Below are 18733 nucleotides of genomic sequence, written 5' to 3'. Positions count from 1 at the left end.
CTTGAGCTTCAACTAGGATCCCATCCCGTGCCCTCCGCCCTGCTGCTGCTGCTGCTGCTGCTGCTGATGTGTCCTTGAGCAAGACACACCGGTCCCCGCCGGCTCCAGGGAGGCTGCTGTGCAACTGACCATGCGCTTTGCCCTTCCTTCCCTGGTGAGGATGAAGAGACAGCATCATTATCTTAGTCATAATCACGGATCAGATGCTTTTTTAAAAATCTTTTTAATCTGAATACTTTGAACCTTTGCTCAGCCCATACTATGTCTGCACAGTCTCTGTCCAGCTCCTTTATTTTAAACAGTTATACACTGGAAAAAACTGGGAGCACTTTTTAAAAAGCATCTAAAACACTTTTATCCACTGATGAATTTAAAGGCATCATAAAGAATGTGGTGACAGAGACATGTGCTTGTTTCTCTTGAGAGGCCACTATCTTTGAATAGTTGTTGTTTTATTGTGGATTTTTGTTGTATTATATGTTGTATTTGTTGCATTTTAACTGTGTTTTGATCGGCTTTTTCAGTCTCGATGGGACTTCCTGATTAAATAGAATAAATGAAACACGTTTTTAATTTGTATTTTTTTTTAATATTGTTATTGTATTTGTTTCCCCCTATTCTATATTTATGTTTCTTGTCAATGCAACAAAACACACACAAAAAATTCCTCCTATGTTAAACCTACTTGGCATTAAACCATACTTGATTATGCTTTTTTTTAAAAAAAAATGCTTATAATGTGGTCAATAAACAAACAAACAAACAAAGACAAAAAAAGTGACAAAGGAATTAATTTGTGGAATATTTCGAAAATGTGTAAAACTCATCTTAAAATGAGGTGATTGGCAGATATAAAACAGAGTAATGGAAGCGAGTGTGTGTGTATGAATTTTTTTTGGTAGGCCTACACATTATATACATTTATTTTGTTTTGCTTCTTTCTTTAACTATCAATGTATAAATATAAAGAGAACAGTACAAAACAATTAACGTTAAAAGGGTAGCTACCTTTTTTTTATTATCATAGACTGTTATTATAGATTTATTTAATCATTTCCTTGTTTTTTGTTTTGTTTTGCTTTGTTTTTTTCTCTCAATATGATCTCTTTGTTTTGGTTTTTGTTAGTCTCCAGTATCCTTTATTTATATTTTATTTTTTGCACATTACTGCAACTTGGAAGACAACTCATGGTAATGACTTGTATGTTCATGGAAAATCTTTATAAATAAAGTGTTAAAAGGGCCTTTTGGTCATCAAAATTTGCTTTGGTTTGCCACAGCTTCAAAAGTAATGCCTTATTGTTGTTGTTGTTGTTGTTGTTGTTGTTGTTGTTGTTGTTGTTGTGTGCATTATGAGTTTTATAAGTTGGAAAAAAAAACATACCAAACTCAACTCAGTTAACTAAAAACATGATGATAGACGGCTAATGTGGAGGAAAAACACTTCAGCGAAAATCCATGTGGAAACAACTCGACTTGTATAATTAAATAAGATGCCTTGTGTATTTAAAGCATCACAACTCTCTAACAACAAACAGTTGGTGCCTGTTTCAATAATGTAATGTCGCGCTGAGTCCTGAAGAGGGCAGCACATCAGCGCTCTGTAGCCGACTCCGCACCGTTTGTCCCTTTGACTTGCCGTAGCCCACACGGCGCGATTAACTTGAAGTCTGAAGCTATCCCAAAGTGTCACAGCGAGGTAGCATGCGCTTTTATTTTGTTTGGAAATACAGCGCGTGATAACTGACCATACTACGCAGGACATAACAAACTACAAGGTAAATTTAACGACTTATAAACGAAGAGAAACTGTTGTCGCTAAAACGAGGTCGATATAATAGAAGTTAGCTTGAACTAGCTAGCTAACTTTAACCGTTGGTGCTAGCTAACCAGCTGTTAGCCCGCTGTATAGATGTAAACATGGCTTCCACTAAGTCCCTCTGTGTTTACCTGACTGATACATGGTGTGTTTTCAGGGTCCAGAGGCTCCATCGTGTTGAAGATGTGCTCTCTGGCGTTGTTTCCTCCTCCGCTGCCCTCCGGACAGACTACTCTGTGCGAGTCCAACAACGAGCTGCTGTCGGGAACAAGTACTGAAGACCGACTGAAGCAGGTCTGAGTCAAAGCTGCTGTGGTCACTTAACACACAACTGATAATCTCTCACAACATGTTGATTAAACGTTTGGTGGATATGGTCAAGGGGTCAAAATCTTGTAACCAATGTATTGTGGTGAGATGTACAGTATCTTCTTGTGTGTTTGTACTGTGCCTAGTGGAAAAGTTATCATTATGGTGTTGTGTGTTTCCTGCAGGAGTCCAGTCCTCTGAGTTTATATTTCCCCCGGGAGTCTCTGAAGCTCCACAGTCGCACAGAAAGCAGCAGCAAGGCGGCCTTCCTGGACCACTCAGAAACACTGTGGATGAGGAGCGCAGCAGCATGGTAGGTAACCCCCCCCCCCACACACACACACACACACACACACAGACACAGATTAGGTGTAGGAATTACAACACAGACTACATTATGTACACACAGTTGCCACTTTGTTAGATACATCTAGCTAAGAATAATACAGTCCAATACAGCAGTCCTGCAAATATTCCCTTCCTGAGGGTTATAAAGTTGTTTTTATTTTCACTGTATTAGAGCAGTGTTGTTGATGCAACTTCATGATCATCTTAGAGGCTGTAGTTTGTGGTGCTGTTGGACTATGTTGCAACACACAGAGAGTTTCAATTCAGTTTTATTTATAAAGCTCAGTATCACAAATCACAATTTGCCTCAGAGAGCTTTACAGTGTATGACATCCCTCTGTGCTTGGACCCTCATAGAGAATAAGGAAAACTCCCCCAAAACCCCTTATGTGTATAATAATAGTAGAAATATGACTAATAATAACAGCAGTAGTAGGAGGCCTCAGGCAGGATCACGGCAGCAGCTCAACCATGACACACAATCCAGGCGTAGCTGCCATATGATAGACCCTGCGAAACAGTGGAGCGCAAAGGCTCCAGAGAAGAAGTCGAGTTAGTGACGTGCAGTGAAGCCAAGTTAGCAATATGCAGTAATAGGACATGAATGTTTGCAAATGGAGGAGAAGCAATGTTTCAGAAACTGAGGAGAGAGAGATATTTCTTTTATTTAGCTTACCATTGTTAACATAAATAATAGAGACACCTGTCACCACAACCTGCAGTTTACAAAATGATCGTAGTTGAATCAATACTTTCAACAAAAATCTGAACATTACAACCAACGTCAGTGCCTTGAGAGTGTGTCAAGTTTGTAAAACCCACAGTTTATTTCTCAAGCATAGCGTTTATTTCAAAGTGCCATTTCCTGCTGTAGAGTGAGTGACTAACGGACAGCTACTTGACAGAGACAGCAAATAAGCTTGATGACATGGCCAAAAGCAAGTATGACGCTGAATATATTGAACTGTGTGGACTGTGAACTAATGACTAAGGAGAAGTCTGGACCCTGTGGCTGGACCAGTTGGGAACCACTGACCTACATGTTGGTGTAATTTATTGCAGGACTGTTGCATTAGACTGTGTTTTATCCAGGTGTACTTAATAAACTGGCAGGAAATCAAATCAAATCAAATCCTGTGTTGGTCAGACCATGATAACATTGCTATTATAGACAAGTTATAGTACATTCACTATAACTATAACTTGATTTCCAAGGCACGTTTTGGCAAGTAGGACATCTTGTAGTTGAAAAATAAACTTTTCATGTAGGCCTTGGAATAAAGTTTGTCCAATGTCTTTCACATACAAAGATCATTTATGCAACTTTTCTCTGTACATCTCAGGCGGGACGGTGGTTTCACAGGACTACTCGATGAAATTACCAACTCAAATACAGAAGGTACGCCAAAATCTTCTGTTTGCTCTAACACATACAGTGATGACCTGCTCCTTCACTATTTATCCACTCATGTGTTTACACATCAACTCTCTTGTATCTTGTGCTCTTGTAGTGCCTAAATGGATGTCAGTGATTTCTGGTTGTACCCTGGCGTTGTTGAGATGGTTCTCGTCCTTTCACGGCTCCCTGTTTCCTCACCTCACAGTAAGTTGCTGTTAAATGTGTTGTTTACAGCAATACACTTAATCACCAGATGTTTGTCAAATGGGTATTACCTGTTTGTCATTTGTTCTATAGATGAGCAGTGAGGACATGCTCGCTGAATTTTCACAAGTTTTGAAGTGGTGAGTGCCAACTTTGTCATCTGTCATTTATTTTTGCTTTCAAAGGGCAAATGCTTAAAGATATTATGTATTATGAATAAGCTGGTGGTGAGCAGACATGCTGATGAAGAGCTGAGAGTTTTTATTATATTAATATAACTGTAGAGCTGAAACAGTTAGAAAATTAGTCTGCAGCAATTTTGACAATCAAGTTACAACCCCCAATTCCAAAAAAAGCTGGGACTAGAGTTGCAGCGATTTACCGATTTGAAGGTATACTGTGATATAAAAGTTGATAGCTGTGTATATTTGCTTATCTATGATATTGGGAAAAAAATGCAACTGGACGGAGAATCTTCCCTTCCAGTGTCTCAGCTTTTTTGGAATCGTGGTTGTAATTGTTTAAGTCATTTTTCAGTGTTCTAGGTTCTCAAATGTAAGGATCTGCTGTTTTTTGTTTTCCTACATTAAAGTAAACTGAACATCTTTTGAGTTTTCAACTGTCAGTTGAATTAAAAAAGTCACTTAATGACTTTTAGGGCATTGTGATGGATTTTTTGACAGTTTTCTGGTGTTTTATAGACCAAACAATGAATCAATAGATTGAAGGAATAATCATCAGGTTAAAGGACAAAGAAAACAATCGTTTTGATTGGGAAAAACTGTGGGATCTTTTTATACATTTGCAGTATTTTTAAGCATTGGCTTGAAACAGTACTTTAAACAGAAATTTAATAATATATATATATATATGTGTGTATATATATATATATGTGTATATATATATATATATATATATATATATATATATATATATATATATATATATATATACACACACACACACACACACACACACAGGTGCTGGTCATATAATTAGAATATCATTAAAAAGTTGATTTATTTCAGTAATTCCATTCAAAAAGTGAAACTTGTATATTATATTCATTCATTACACACAGACTGATATATTTCAAGTGTTTATTTCTTTTAATTTTGATGATTATAACTGACAACTAATGAAAACCCCAAATTCAGTATCTCAGAAAATTAGAATATTACTGAAGACCAATACAAAAAAAGGATTTTTAGAAATGTTGGCCAACTGAAAAGTATGAACATGAAAAGTATGAGCATGTACAGCACTCAATACTTAGTTGGGGCTCCTTTTGCCTGAATTACTGCAGCAATGCGGCGTGGCATGGAGTCGATCAGTCTGTTGCACTGCTCAGGTGGTATGAGAGCTCAGGTTGCTCTGATAGTGGCCTTCAGCTCTTCTGCATTGTTGGGTCTGCCGTGTCGCATCTTCCTCTTCACAATACCCCAAAGATTTTCTATGGGGTTAAGGTCAGGCGAGTTTGCTGGCCAATCAAGAACAGGGATACCATGGTCCTTAAACCAGGTACTGGTAGCTTTGGCACTGTGTGCAGGTGCCAAGTCCTGTTGGAAAATGAAATCTGCATCTCCATAAAGTTGGTCAGCAGCAGGAAGCATGAAGTGCTCTAAAACTTCCTGGTAGACGGCTGCATTGACCTTGGACCTCAGAAAACACAGTGGACCAACACCAGCAGATGACATGGCACCCCAAACCATCACTGACTGTGGAAAGTTTACACTGGACCTCAAGCAACGTGGATTCTGTGCCTCTCCTCTCTTCCTCCAGACTCTGGGACCTTGATTTCCAAAGGAAATGCAAAATTTACTTTCATCAGAGAACATAACTTTGGACCACTCAGCAGCAGTCCAGTCCTTTTTGTCTTTAGCCCAGGCAAGACGCTTCTGACGCTGTCTCTTGTTCAAGAGTGGCTTGACACAAGGAATGCGACAGCTGAAACCCATGTCTTGCATACGTCGGTGCGTGGTGGTTCTTGAAGCACTGACTCCAGCTGCAGTCCATTCTTTGTGAATGTCCCCCACATTTTTGAATGGATTTTGTTTCACAATCCTCTCCAGAGTGCGGTTATCCCTATTGCTTGTACACTTTTTTCTACCACATCTTTTCCTTCCCTTCGCCTCTCTATTAATGTGCTTGGACACAGAGCTCTGTGAACAGCCAGCCTCTTTAGCAATGACCTTTTGTGTCTTGCCCTCCTTGTGCAAGGTATCAATGGTCGTCTTTTGGACAACTGTCAAGTCAGCAGTCTTCCCCATGATTGTGTAGCCTACAGAACTAGACTGAGAGACCATTTAAAGGCCTTTGCAGGTGTTTTGAGTTAATTAGCTGATTAGAGTGTGACACCAGGTGTCTTCAATATTGCACCTTTTCACAATATTCTAATTTTCTGAGATACTGAATTTGGGGTTTTCATTAGTTGTCAGTTATAATCATCAAAATTAAAAGAAATAAACACTTGAAATATATCAGTCTGTGTGGAATTAATGTATACATTATACAAGTTTCACTTTTTGAATGGAATTACTGAAATAAATCAACTTTTTCATGATATTCTAATTATATGACCAGCACCTGTATATATGTTTTTTTCTGCTTACATCCCTCTTTCTTCTCCAGGTCTGACTGTGTGGTGCGGGCCTTCGCTTGGCATCCTCATACAGATAAATTTGCAGTAGCGCTACTGGATGACTCCATTAAGATCTACAACCCCAAAAGGTACAGTAAAAAAGCTCTGAAGAAGGCAGACAGAACAGCTTGTGGAATTAAGTCTATGCTACATAATTGTAGTTAAAAAGATTACTGCTGATCAAAGCTCTACAGTGCTACAGTGACATGAAACACTAATGCAGCAGGAACAGTTCAAACAGCAGCGTGGTAGTATACTGTATAAAAATGTTAATGTGCTCTGATACTGAGGCAGAATCCAGTGCTGGAGCATGTCCAGACATTCACTTTTCATAATAACAGAATGTCAGTGTTAGTCTGTAGACATACTTTGATGCAACTGTGAACCTCTGATCTCAATAACAAGTAGAGGGGCACTTGGAGAGCACAGATCTTCATTCACAAAGGCCAGTAGAGGATGTGAAAAGACTGTAATTGTAGTGTATACATTCACACTCATACTGCTGCAACTCTATACCAAAGTAAATGCTCTCAGTCAAAAAACAAGATTTCTAAAGTCCAGGTACGTCAGTGAAGGTAGTGCATTGCAGTCTGTAATCCAGATTTGGGCTGCCAGGTCATATGGATTTATGTTCTTTGTCCAGATACTGTTGTGAGACCACCATGGCAGGCGCAGGTAACAGGATGCGTACCTCACAAGACAATTTAACAAGACGTGATATCAACTTAATATTTCCTGTTGTCCAGTTTTCTATACCAGTGGTTCTCAAATGTTGTGTGTGCCATGATGTCAGTCCAGGTGCACTGTGGGATTTTGTGACCACTGCTCTATGATATGTAAATATGAAAACACAACCACCAAATATGTTTGTATATATTTCCAAATTTGTCAAAATATGGTTGTGCTGAGCTGTAGCCTCGTCATCTCAGCTGTGCATTAATTATGTACCGCTACATTGGAAATAATTTACATAATTAACATTTGGAAAAACCAAATGTTATCAGCAGCTGTTATCAAAAACAGTTTTTACAGAAAACTATATTCAAGAAGGTATTTTTTCTGGAGTCAAATTTAAAACAGTATCTGTGGTGTAGTTTATTTCACACAATTCACATTCGGATGTGAGTTTAATTAGTTGCATAATATATGTGTATTAATGTTTCTGTAGCCACACCTTAGTTTGAGAAAAAAAATGACATTACAGTTGTGTTTGTTCCTCCATGAAACCACTGTCTGTCCCCGAGTGCTTCCTGACGATTGCTTCCTGTGTCAAGTTTCACCAGCTACATGTGAAGGCCACCCCAGGCTACTCATGGATGTGGATTGTGGAGTAATTGTATTTCTACAGCTGGCTGTTTTATCACTCTTGATCTTTACTACCATTGACAGGATTTTCAGATGTATGGCATTTATTCCACCAAGGCCACATGCCTTATCTCACAATCTTAACAAAAGTGAGAAATAATTTGTGTGTCCACCCTGTGATGCTTCTTCCTTGGCTCATGCTGCAGTCTTCCACCAAGTTTCATGAAAATCTGATCAGTAGTTTTTCTGTTATTCTGCTGACAAACAAACAAACCGAACTGAAAACATAATCTCTTCGGCTGAGGTAATAAAGCTGTATGTCACCAGGACAGTTTGTAAACAGAAACACAAAATCTGAGTGCACGTCAGCCTCATAGTGCAGCCTTGTTCTTTTTTATTCTGGGACAGTATTTTCACTACTCTGTCTCCCTTTGTTCTCGTGTCTCTCAGCGCCACAACTCCCACACTGAAGCACCGTCTACAGAGGAACGTTGCAGCAGTGCAGTGGAAGCCGCTGTGTGCGTCTGCTCTCGCTGTCGCCTGTCAAAACTGTTTACTGGTCTGGCATGTGGACCCCTGCTCACTGTCAACCAGGTACGTAAACTCCAAACAGTCTTAAAATGATTGTAGTCAGTTCTCTCAAAAAAACCATTAAAAATTAGTTCTAACTTTTTGTGCATGTGGCTGCTGAATTTTGTGACATGACATACATCTCTAAACAGTGGAATTTCTCGTGCTGCACTCTTCTCGACCCCTCCAGGCCTTCATCTGGCTGCGCTCAAGTTTTGTCTCATCCTGGTCACTCTCCTGTCACTTCCATCGCCTGGTCTCCAAGTGGATCTCTCCTCGCGTCGGCCTCACCTATGGACACCGCAATGATGGTACGAGGCAACAGCTTTGTCTTGAAGTCTGATTCATCTCGTAAGAAAGTGATTCACAAAGTGATTGTGGGCTTTTGTATCTTTGGATTTATTGTATCTTACAGATTTGGGATGTAGCTTCAGAAAGCTGTGTGCCTCTTCACCGTGTTGGAGGAGGCGGGGTCACCTTCCTGTCCTGGTCCCCTGATGGCAGCCACGTCCTGGCTTCTACACCGTCTGCACTGTTCAGGTCAGAGACAACAATTCAGATAGCTAAAGTTTCTAATCTACCTTTGTTTTAGAGCTACAGAAGCACATTTTATTCAACAGATATGTCAAGCTGCCAGTGAATATATGTCCCTGTCATGATTAGTGTGTACGGAGTCGATGCTGTATTACAATAAAGTGTCAAGCTTCATGAATATTTATGAACATGTGAGGGATTAGTGGCACAGTCTGGAGTTCAGCAGCTGTTATAAGATAATAAGTGGATAGAGCGTGGTGTTTTTACACATCAATAAGTAAAGTTTCTTTCCTCAGGGTTTGGGAGACCAGGATGTGGACCTGTGAGCGTTGGCCATGTTTGAAAGGGCGCTGCCAGGTGAAAACTTGTCACCATGTTTTAAAGTTAATGTTTAATTAGGTAACATGTATTTTATTAAATGATTATGAATGTGTGTTTGTCTGTTTTTGTTAGTCTGGTTGTTGGAGTCCAGATGGGAGCCGACTGCTCTTCACCGTACAGGAAGAGATGGTCATCTACGCTCTGACCTTCACTGATTCACCAGGTTATCTGTCCACAGTCTTTACACAGAATAACCAGTTGTCTTGTGGAATATTCAGCCTTGTTTGTAACTGATGTACAGCTTCAGTTGTTTTTGTTTCAAGTTGTATGAAAAACTGTTTATAGTACTTAAAGGGACAGTTCACCCCAAATCAAAAATACATATGTTTCCTCTTACCTCTAGTGCTGTTTATCAGTCTAGATTGTTTTGCTGTGAGTCTCAGAGTGTTGGAGATATCAGCTATAGGGATGTCTGCCTTCTCTTTTATATAATAGAACTAGATAGCACTCAGCTTGTGGTGCTCACAGCGCTAAAAAAATACATCTGAAAAACTTGACAGCAATGTCTCTTTACAGAAATCATGACTCAGTTGCTAAGACAATCCACAGACCTTGTTGTGAGCAGTTTCATGTAGGAACTCTTTCTTTCTACCAAACTACACCTGCCAAACGTATCACTGCACAGAAGGAAGTGTGCATCTACTGCTAGTTTGCCCAGCATCACTGAATGAGCTAACATTACAGCTCAGCTGAGGAGGATGACAATAATGTTTACATCTCACACTGCCACAAGCATGAGCCTCTCGTCCATGAGTAGGTGTCACTTCCGTATAGGTCATATATGAAACTGCTCACAACAAGGTCACAATCCAGACTGATAAAAGCACTACAGGAAAGAGGAAAAATATGTATTTTTTTGGATGAACTGTCCCTTTAAAGAGTCTTGATAACTTAAATTGACCTGTATGATGTTGTTATTCAGCAGGTGTACCTACATGCACATCAAAAGGGCCACAGGCAGCAGCAGTGGTGGCTGACCTATCAGAGACAACCTTTAACACAGCAGATGGAGACATCATGTAAGAGCTCTAAACTAGATTCACTAATTAGCTTCTTTTCAGCTGAACTACATCAGAAACAGTGATGAGTTTGGTTTCCAAAAAGGCTCAAACAAGACTGTTTGAAGCATTTATTCAGTATTCAGGCAGCATCCAGCGCTGCTTGGCTTCCTGCCTGCTTGTAACATTACAGCCACTTACAGAAAAGTCAAGCTTAGTGTCACTTACTGTCTGCTCTGTCTGCCAGCGTCGGTGGAGAGATCCAGTCTTTAGCCTGGGACCCAACAGGAGAGAGGCTCGCAGTGCTTCTCAAAGGTCCACCTCTTCTCTTCATCACAATGAACCTGATCAGTGTTATGTTATTTTTTATTTTTAAAACTCATCTGAGTCTCTGTATCTGATGTTCTCTCTCAGGTGATCCACAAGCAGCCGGTCGGCCTGCAATCATAGCCATGTTCAAGACGAGAACCAACCCTATTTTTGAGCTTTTGCCCTGGTTTGTACTTTGACATGTGATTACATTTCATGCCCTAGTAGAGCTCAACAATATTGCATTTCCCAGTGTAGCCCTACTGCACACCCTCTCTGAGTGCACTGATTTTTTTCTTGTGTTTATGTTTTTAGTGGTTTTGTTCAGGGGGAGCCCGGTGCAGAGCCAAGACTGATGCAATTCCACCCAAACTTCCAGCATGGAGCTCTGCTCACTGTGGTCAGTCTTATCCTATATTTTTTACTCTCATATTATGTTTCAGTAAATAATGTTGTGGTTTCTGTGGGTTTTTATAAAGTCTTAAAAAGCATTGAAGTAAAATAAATTCCAAAATATTTTCTCCTGCCTGCTGTGAAGGCAAGAGAAAACTTTTTACTAACTGTTTGAGGGCTGTCGGGGGATGATATACACTTTTAAACTAAAAGTTGGATTGTTGTGACAGTGAAGACACGCAGGAGGCTGTTTAAACTTTATTTTGTGGAGTCAGCACCATCAGACCCGTCGAAAATACTGTCAGTGCTGCTCGCTACAGTAGATAGGAAGCTCATCGATTCATAATGGGCATGTGTTGATTTTTGCAAAAACTTGCAATTAATTAATAATTTTTTACTTGGTAATGTGTTCATCTATTCTGGGCTGGCTATCTGGGTCCAGGTATCATTCATTTGATTAATATTATTAGGAATTATTGTTAGAAACTGCTGGGAAGTACTGAAAAATGTGATATATTGATAATAAATAATATAAGATCATGTCTTCCCTGCTGGTTTTCCTTCATACTTTCATACTTAAGTTGGTATGATGGTGAAACAGGTATTAATGTGTGTTGCGTGTGGTATTAAAAAGGACTTAATGTATCAAATTTAACTTGGTGAACCTGCAGAATCCCTGATACAGTAGGAATCATATTGGTTACTCTGTCTGTACTCTACCTAATCTCAAGTAACATCTGTCTTTCTCTGTTAACAGTGTTGGTCCAGTGGAAGAATAACCCATGTGCCTTTCTACTTCCTGAGTGCTGGCGTGCCCCATTTTGGCCTCAGCGGCAGTCCGTCACTGCCACGCCCTCAGGAGAGGCCTGCAGATTTTGCTAATCAGTCGCTCTTTACAGAGCTCATCTCCTGACCGACCAACACCCTCCGTCGCACACTCACAAATCATTTTTGTCATCATGGATTGTTAATAAACCTGTAAAGTACTTGCTAAACTGAGACTTATGAGCTCCCTCATTTCTCAAAACAGCTAAGATGTGCTCCAAAGCTGAAACATTTTCTTACTAAAGATAAACTATGTAGGATTTTCATAAGAAATAATGTATACACTCATACAGAGGTAAATCCTCTCAGTCATCACTTTATGTCCCACTCTGTGTGTGTGGTGGTGTATTTTTCTAGAGACTTTGCCCTCTGCCTGGATTTTCTTGTTTTTTGGACGTTTATGGGCATTTACTCCCACAGCGCTCAGGTAAGTTCAGGGCTTTATGAAAAGGTATCAACCAGGTGCCAGATAGTAGCAGCAGGCATCCAAGAGACATAACTCAGAAAAAAAAAAATATATGTATAGCAAGTCAAAACCCCAATTGAGAGTGAATATGGGGTTGGATTTTACTTTGATTTTTGCTGGTGACCAAGTTTGCAATGCTGCATAATATACCTTTAAGTAAAAAGAATACTCCACCAATTTAACCATTACATCTCAATAACATTGGGCTCTCAATATGCAGTTAAGAAAAGGCTCAAAATGTGTGCATCAGTCAGAGACATCCCCCATATCCAAGTCTACACTATATACTGTTTCTTAGAGTTTTTTTGTCTGTAGTGTGTATAGAAAAGTGACAAAATAAAGCATACTCAAAGCAGACCGAATGTACATTAAATACAGCTAATTCTTCCTTAATGCAGCGCAGGCAAGAAATGCAGGAGCTTCTTTCAGGAAAAATAAAACGGCTCCAAAAGAAATCTTGCTAGGCAAAAAGTATTAAATCTTGGGAAAAACATTATATGTGTTAAGTTTACTTGGCAGCAGCTTTCCAAAGTCACACTGCACAACCATATTTTATCGTTTTCTGTCAGTAATAAAATGCTAACTGTTTAAACAGTATACTTTGGTGGTTTATGTATTAATTTTATTTCACAGTCAGTCTTTACAGCCCCAGTAGCGGCTAATGTTAACTAATTTTTAATTATTACTATTATAATTATTATTAACTAATTTATTTATTTTTGTCTAATAACGGCTAGAAAGATATTCTTTGCTGATTTATTGATTAATTTTATTTCAGTCCTAATAGCCCCGGGTTACCCACAATGCAACTGGTCCAAAAGATTCAGGTGTGTTATGCTAGTACCGGCTAATATTTTTATACCGGCTATTTTTGTATACTAACTGCTAAAACAGCATACTATGACAATTAATATGTTCTACATAGTGTATAGAATGTATATGTCGTATAGATTAGTTACACAGTGAAGTATTTTTATTTCAGCAATTTTCTTCCTTGTCAACGGTCGACCGCCGACGGTTTGGTCAGACGTTATGCTAGCAGCGGCTAATGTAGCCGTTAGCCTTAAGCAGGGATGAGGAAAGGCTACAGAGATCTGGTAAAGTCACTTTTATCTACCTCCACACTCCCAGATTATTTATGTCTCTGCACCGGCGACATTCATAACCGAAACAGACTTTATATAAAGTTTATATAAATGTTAAAGTACAAGTTAAGTAAGTTAGAGTGTATGTATAGTCTATGGTCTGGAGGGATTGTGTTTTGGGTTGTCTGCCGGTCTGTCCGTCCCATTCTGAAAATGATATCTCATGAACACCTTGAGGGAATCTCCTCAATTTGGCACAAATATCTGGTTGGACTCCAGGATGACCTGATTAGATTTTAGTGGTCAAAGGTCAAGGTCACTGTGACCTCATCAGTCTCATTCTTAGGAACTGGTTAGGCTATATAAAGAAAACCTTGCAGGAACTTCTGTAAATTTGGCACAAACATCCACCTGGACTCAACAATGAACTGAAGAGTTTTTGGTGGTCAAAAGTCACTGTGACCTCCCAGACAATGACAATTATAACTTTGACCCTCTGACACATACGTCCAGGAGAAAAAACAAAATGCCATTCACCGAGCTCGCCAGAGACAGCCCGGACAGCTGTGGTGTTATTTTGCATTTTTATAACTGCATACATGGTAGGCTGTAACATATTATGTTATTCATTTCCCTGTCATTGTTATTTAATACTTATGCTGTTGGTTATATTTGATTATTTTATACAGTTAAATAATTAATATTCCTTTTATTACTTATCGACTGGTCATCAGTCACCTGAATGCACTGCCATCCATCTGACAGCTGTCAATGAGCTGTCAAGCTGTCATCTGTCATACTCAGTTGGTGACACTGATCTCAGGTGTCCATCTTGAAACTGCTGATTGTTTAGATCTGTGCTGATGGGAGGAAGATGTATGTAAAGCATCCATGTTTTAGGTAATGTAGCGTCTTTGCAGCAACATCCATATTTGAAGAATTATCAGTTGTCGAAGCTACATGAGTCTGGTCAGATGTGGATATAAACTGTAGTTTACTGTGACTTGACTAGTTTGCGGAGGCATTCAACCGTGAGGCTGCCATTCTAGTTTAATTTCAAGCTTGTAGTCTTCAGCCCAACCCACATGTGACATGTGACTCAAGTGACATATACACCTACAAGACCTGAGAAATAACTCTGATGTGTTAAATCTGCAGAGTTCCACTTAAAATGTGATCTAATTTATTGTTCTTTTTAAAATAATTGCCATTAATTTTGGTGCCATAACAATCAGAATAATATAATAATAATGATATACGTTTGGCTTGTTATGGTCACATTTAAATAATTAAAGAATATGTCACTGTAAAGGCTTAAGTCAAGCTTTATTACTCAGGACAGACTGGAGAAGAAGCTGGCCACAGCACAAGACGCAGTAATTCAGATGCATCATTACTCTACAAAATACTTGGTTCCAGTCAACAACATGTTCTTTATTTATGCCTATTAGTTCAGACAATCAGGAGCCATTACGCCCAGCCCCATCCTGACACCGCACAACGATTACAGTACTTTAGTTCCTGTTGGTATGAGATTCTCTCATATGAAAACACACTTTCATCACAGTCGTACTTTCACACACACTCACACAACCTATGCACTCACAGTCAAGAGTAACTGACCACATGAAATAAAAAAAGTAGAATAAAAAAACATTTAAGCACACATGAATGGTTCTGTTGAAAGAAGAAATACGTCCCCACGCCATTTCTGTTTTTATTCAAAAGTCAATTAAAAATCAACTTCATTCTTAATTCGGTTTTCCTTTTATTTTCCAATTTACATCAATTAGAAGTGTAGCAAAAAAAAAAAAAACAAACAAAAAATGATCATAATAAAATTAATTAAAAAAATGTACACGCCCTCACACACACACAGAGACAACCCATCCTGGTTGTTTGTGAGCGTCCGTCCTCGGAGTCCCGCGTTCAGCTTGTGGGTCTCCAGAGGAGGCCTCCAAGTAGCCCCTGTCTCCCCTGTCTTAACCCGACTGTACCCCTCCTCCAGGGTGGAGTGTGAGTGTGTGGTGTGAGGCTAGTGGGAATTAGGGTTTGGGAGGGCTGGGGGGGGGGGGGACTGAATTACAGAACTCATAGCACCTTCTGAAGAGAGAGCAAAGATGGCCGTTCAGCCCCAGATCCACCTGAAAGCTAATTTTTGGTCAGCTCAGATTTAAACTCAACATTTTCACTTTGTTTTTTCAGCGTGAGGTAGCTTTTAACAATCTGGATGACTACAATAAAAAAAAAGCAAAACAAATTTCCCTCAAATTCTTTCAAAACGTATTATTATTTTTCTTTTGGATGAGAACTGGGCCTTCCTCTGATGGGCAGTCAAGGGGGACAGGACATCGAAACATACATCCCAAATGTAACCTCACTTTCCAAAAAGTGTTGGTGTGCATATAGACACATGTACACACATAATGTGGAAATATATATAAAACCATCTGGTTGTTTATAAACACAGACTTTTACAACAATAGAACCAAGGATTTATAATACACAGTAAAGGTTTTACTCCTGCTCTCGATGGACAGGCATGGAGCACCTGGATTTGGTTTTACTGAGGATGTTTATTTTTGGTCTACACTGATTCAAAATGCCGTATTAGTGTGTCAGGAGGGAAACAGGGAGGGAGCTGGAGTAGGACTGGGACAGAGGTCGTGCGGCTGTTCTGTAGTGGATAGGGGGGCTTGTCTTACTTACAAAGTAAACCCGTCCAGTCCTACCTCAACTCTGCCCACTCAGGTTAGACAATAAATAAGTGACATCAAGTCATGTTTCTGTTCTCCATAACTTGTTCGCTTGGTCCCTCTTCCTCCTGGCTCTGACTCATTCCCGTCAACAGTGGGCCATGGGAAACATGACTGGATCTCAGGAAGCGGGTTGACAGAGAATGCTGGTGTGGTGTACAGATATTGCCGGTGCCCTTCAGTGCTAACATCCAGGGAGTACAACTTGGAGAGCACTTCGTTGTGAGAGAAAAATTTTTCTTTTACAATTTCCAGTCTTCTTTATTGTGGAAGTGTGCGTGTAATGTTTTCATGGTTGAGTTTATTTATTTCCTGTGTTTTTTTTGGGGGGCCATTGTGATATTCCACTTTACAAGAAGCAGACTGCGCCTACTTCCACTCCAAACTCCTGATCCGCTCCTCCGATGTCCATGGGAGCAATGTCCACGATTGGCAGGCGGGAGGTTTTCTGTGTTTTGTACTCAAAGACAGTCTTGCCCCATCGGTTTGTATGTTTCTGTTGGTGGAGACAAACAGAAATGTGTTAAGGCAGGTTTTTAGAACGTTGCTGAATGGTGCATTGCAAGTAGTTGCCTGTTTCAGCTAGTCTTCTCGCGAATCTTTGGTCTAAACTGGGCTTTATGATACGATGACAATCATACATATCTAAAACTTTAAGAGAGATTATTTCCTCTGGCTCTGTTTTGCAGCTGTGTGCACCCACCTGGCAGCCATCCTCCAACACGCTGTATGTGAAGCGGCTGGTGCCCTCTGCGCGGATCTCCACATCGTTGGAGCCCTGCAGCTTCAGAGCCTTCTTCAGGTTGCCTGTGGCCTGGTCCATGTAGGCGACGCTGTTCTTGCAGTGGTAAGTGAGGTTCTGGGATGCCTCAGTGGACAGAAGCCTCAAGAAGGTCAGCTGGACACTGCCGGCGTTGGCGACAGGGCCATCCTCAGCGTAGCTGAACTGTACGATCAGAATGACAGGTTGAGGAATTCATTAGCAGTGTTCAAGTTAAGGATAAGTTAGTTTTACTTGAAGAGAAGTTTAAAGACAAAGACAGTATCTAAAGCCTTGTTTTGTGAAAGTGCACTCACGTGGAATCCTCCATTCATGGTCTCTCCGAACCAGACGTGTTTGCGGTCCTTGCTCTTGCTAGTCCACCAGTTCTTCTTTGGTACTTCGGCGATGCTCGGGGTGACGCAGGTCTCTCCAGTCTCCATGTTACAGAAGACCTTGATGGCATCGGCTATGCTGCCAATGTTGGGATCCACCCAGTAGGTACCTGGAGAAATGAGAAACATGGGTTAATGAGATGTATGGACATCAAGGTGTCTGACTTTTACTGTCCTTTGTTAAAGATATGAAAAAGCTGATCTTGTTCACAGTGGTGATGATATTCCTGTCTTAGTGTTCTGCCCTCTGTCCAAGAAAAATAACCTTCATTGTGATCTTATTCAGGCAGGGAAACTTACAGGCCCAGTCATTTAATTAAAAGGATCAAATTTAATGATATTTGTAAACTTTCTTTCTGATTCTGTAGCTCTGTCTTGATGCTGCAGGTGATGCAGCCATCCTTATCCCAGTATCACTCAACAAAATGAATCTGAAGATTCAGTTCAGCATTAGTAAAGCTGTTAATTTAATAATCCAAATTAGGCCTGTATTGATAGTACGATGGGGCGACATGCAGCAAAGGGTCCCGGGTCGGAAGCAAACCCAGGCTGCTTTGATAAGGACACAGCCTCTGTACGCAAGATTAACATTTTTAAGGCAAACCGTCAGCAGACTAGCTTTCTCTGCTGTCTTTTTCATCCTACTTACCACTCTTCCACTCAGGGTGACACAGCTTCAGGTCTCTGCAGGTGCGAGCAGGGTTCTTCTGGCTGCCGTCGGGGCTGCGCAGGTTCTCAATCTGGCTGTTGAGGGACTTGAGTGTGGAATCGACCTCCACGTCGTGCTGCCTCAGGGAGCTGGAGGCCTCATCGGCCCTCATGTACCTGAGAGGATCTGGGGACTTCTCGGTCTGACCCAGACCGGCGAAGGCAGACATGTCGATGCCAGGGCCAGGAGGACCAGGAGGGCCAGGGGGTCCGGCGTTACCAGGAGGACCCTGAAAGCAGGGAACGGATCAGGAGGGCATTCATATACAAGACAGCACTGAAAAAGCACAGTGCACAGGCTTGTGGATTTAATTTTAAGGACAAGTTACGTACAGCAGGACCAGTTTCTCCGCTGCGTCCACGAGGTCCAGGTGGTCCAATGGGGCCAGGCAGTCCGTTTGATCCGTCTTTGCCAGCAGGTCCAGCGGGTCCAGCTGGTCCCTACAGAAACAGTGAGTGTTACAGTAAAAGCTGCTAACATGTCTGCATTAATCTGAAGCATTACCTCATGTCCTGAATTTTCTGTTC

At 40.6% G+C, this 18733-nt stretch overlaps 2 protein-coding genes and 1 long non-coding RNA gene across 4 annotated transcripts in view; 2 read left to right on the top strand and 1 right to left on the bottom strand.

The window, feature by feature from the left end:
* The first annotated feature begins 1982 nt into the window (after positions 1-1982).
* aaas (achalasia, adrenocortical insufficiency, alacrimia) lies at positions 1983-12205 on the top strand. 2 transcript variants are annotated; one of them, XM_049582246.1, is made up of 16 exons: positions 1983-2113; positions 2314-2441; positions 3820-3875; positions 3988-4079; positions 4173-4219; positions 6711-6809; positions 8476-8619; positions 8786-8906; positions 9011-9135; positions 9426-9486; positions 9583-9673; positions 10436-10529; positions 10756-10823; positions 10923-11004; positions 11133-11217; positions 11968-12205. In XM_049582246.1, the coding sequence occupies exons 1-16, from the start codon at positions 2003-2005 to the stop codon at positions 12121-12123; spliced, it is 1560 nt and encodes a 519-aa protein (XP_049438203.1). In that variant the 5' UTR covers positions 1983-2002; the 3' UTR covers positions 12124-12205. The 2 variants fall into 2 exon arrangements, with proteins under 2 accessions (XP_049438203.1, XP_049438202.1); XM_049582245.1 differs by having other exon boundaries at positions 10433-10529.
* Positions 12206-13375: 1170 nt separating this feature from the next.
* Positions 13376-18291, top strand: LOC125891207 (uncharacterized). The gene is made up of 4 exons (XR_007449614.1): positions 13376-13598; positions 17032-17189; positions 17454-17599; positions 18162-18291. It is a non-coding gene; the product is annotated as an uncharacterized LOC125891207 (long non-coding RNA).
* Positions 15009-18733, bottom strand: part of col2a1a (collagen, type II, alpha 1a) — a 29044-nt gene continuing 25319 nt past the window's right edge. Inside the window, exons 50-54 of the mRNA XM_049580261.1 lie at positions 18539-18646; positions 18147-18435; positions 17420-17607; positions 17046-17288; positions 15009-16838 (exon numbers count right to left, since the gene is read on the bottom strand). Coding sequence (XP_049436218.1) covers positions 16692-16838; positions 17046-17288; positions 17420-17607; positions 18147-18435; positions 18539-18646 — 975 coding nt within the window. The 3' untranslated portion in view covers positions 15009-16691. The remainder of the gene's footprint in view (positions 16839-17045; positions 17289-17419; positions 17608-18146; positions 18436-18538; positions 18647-18733) is intronic.

The sequence above is a fragment of the Epinephelus fuscoguttatus genome, linkage group LG7, assembly GCF_011397635.1.
Source record: "Epinephelus fuscoguttatus linkage group LG7, E.fuscoguttatus.final_Chr_v1".
NCBI lineage: Eukaryota > Metazoa > Chordata > Actinopteri > Perciformes > Serranidae > Epinephelus > Epinephelus fuscoguttatus.
Note: the sequence above shows the minus strand (reverse complement) of the source record. Positions and strands in the feature narration are given on the sequence as shown.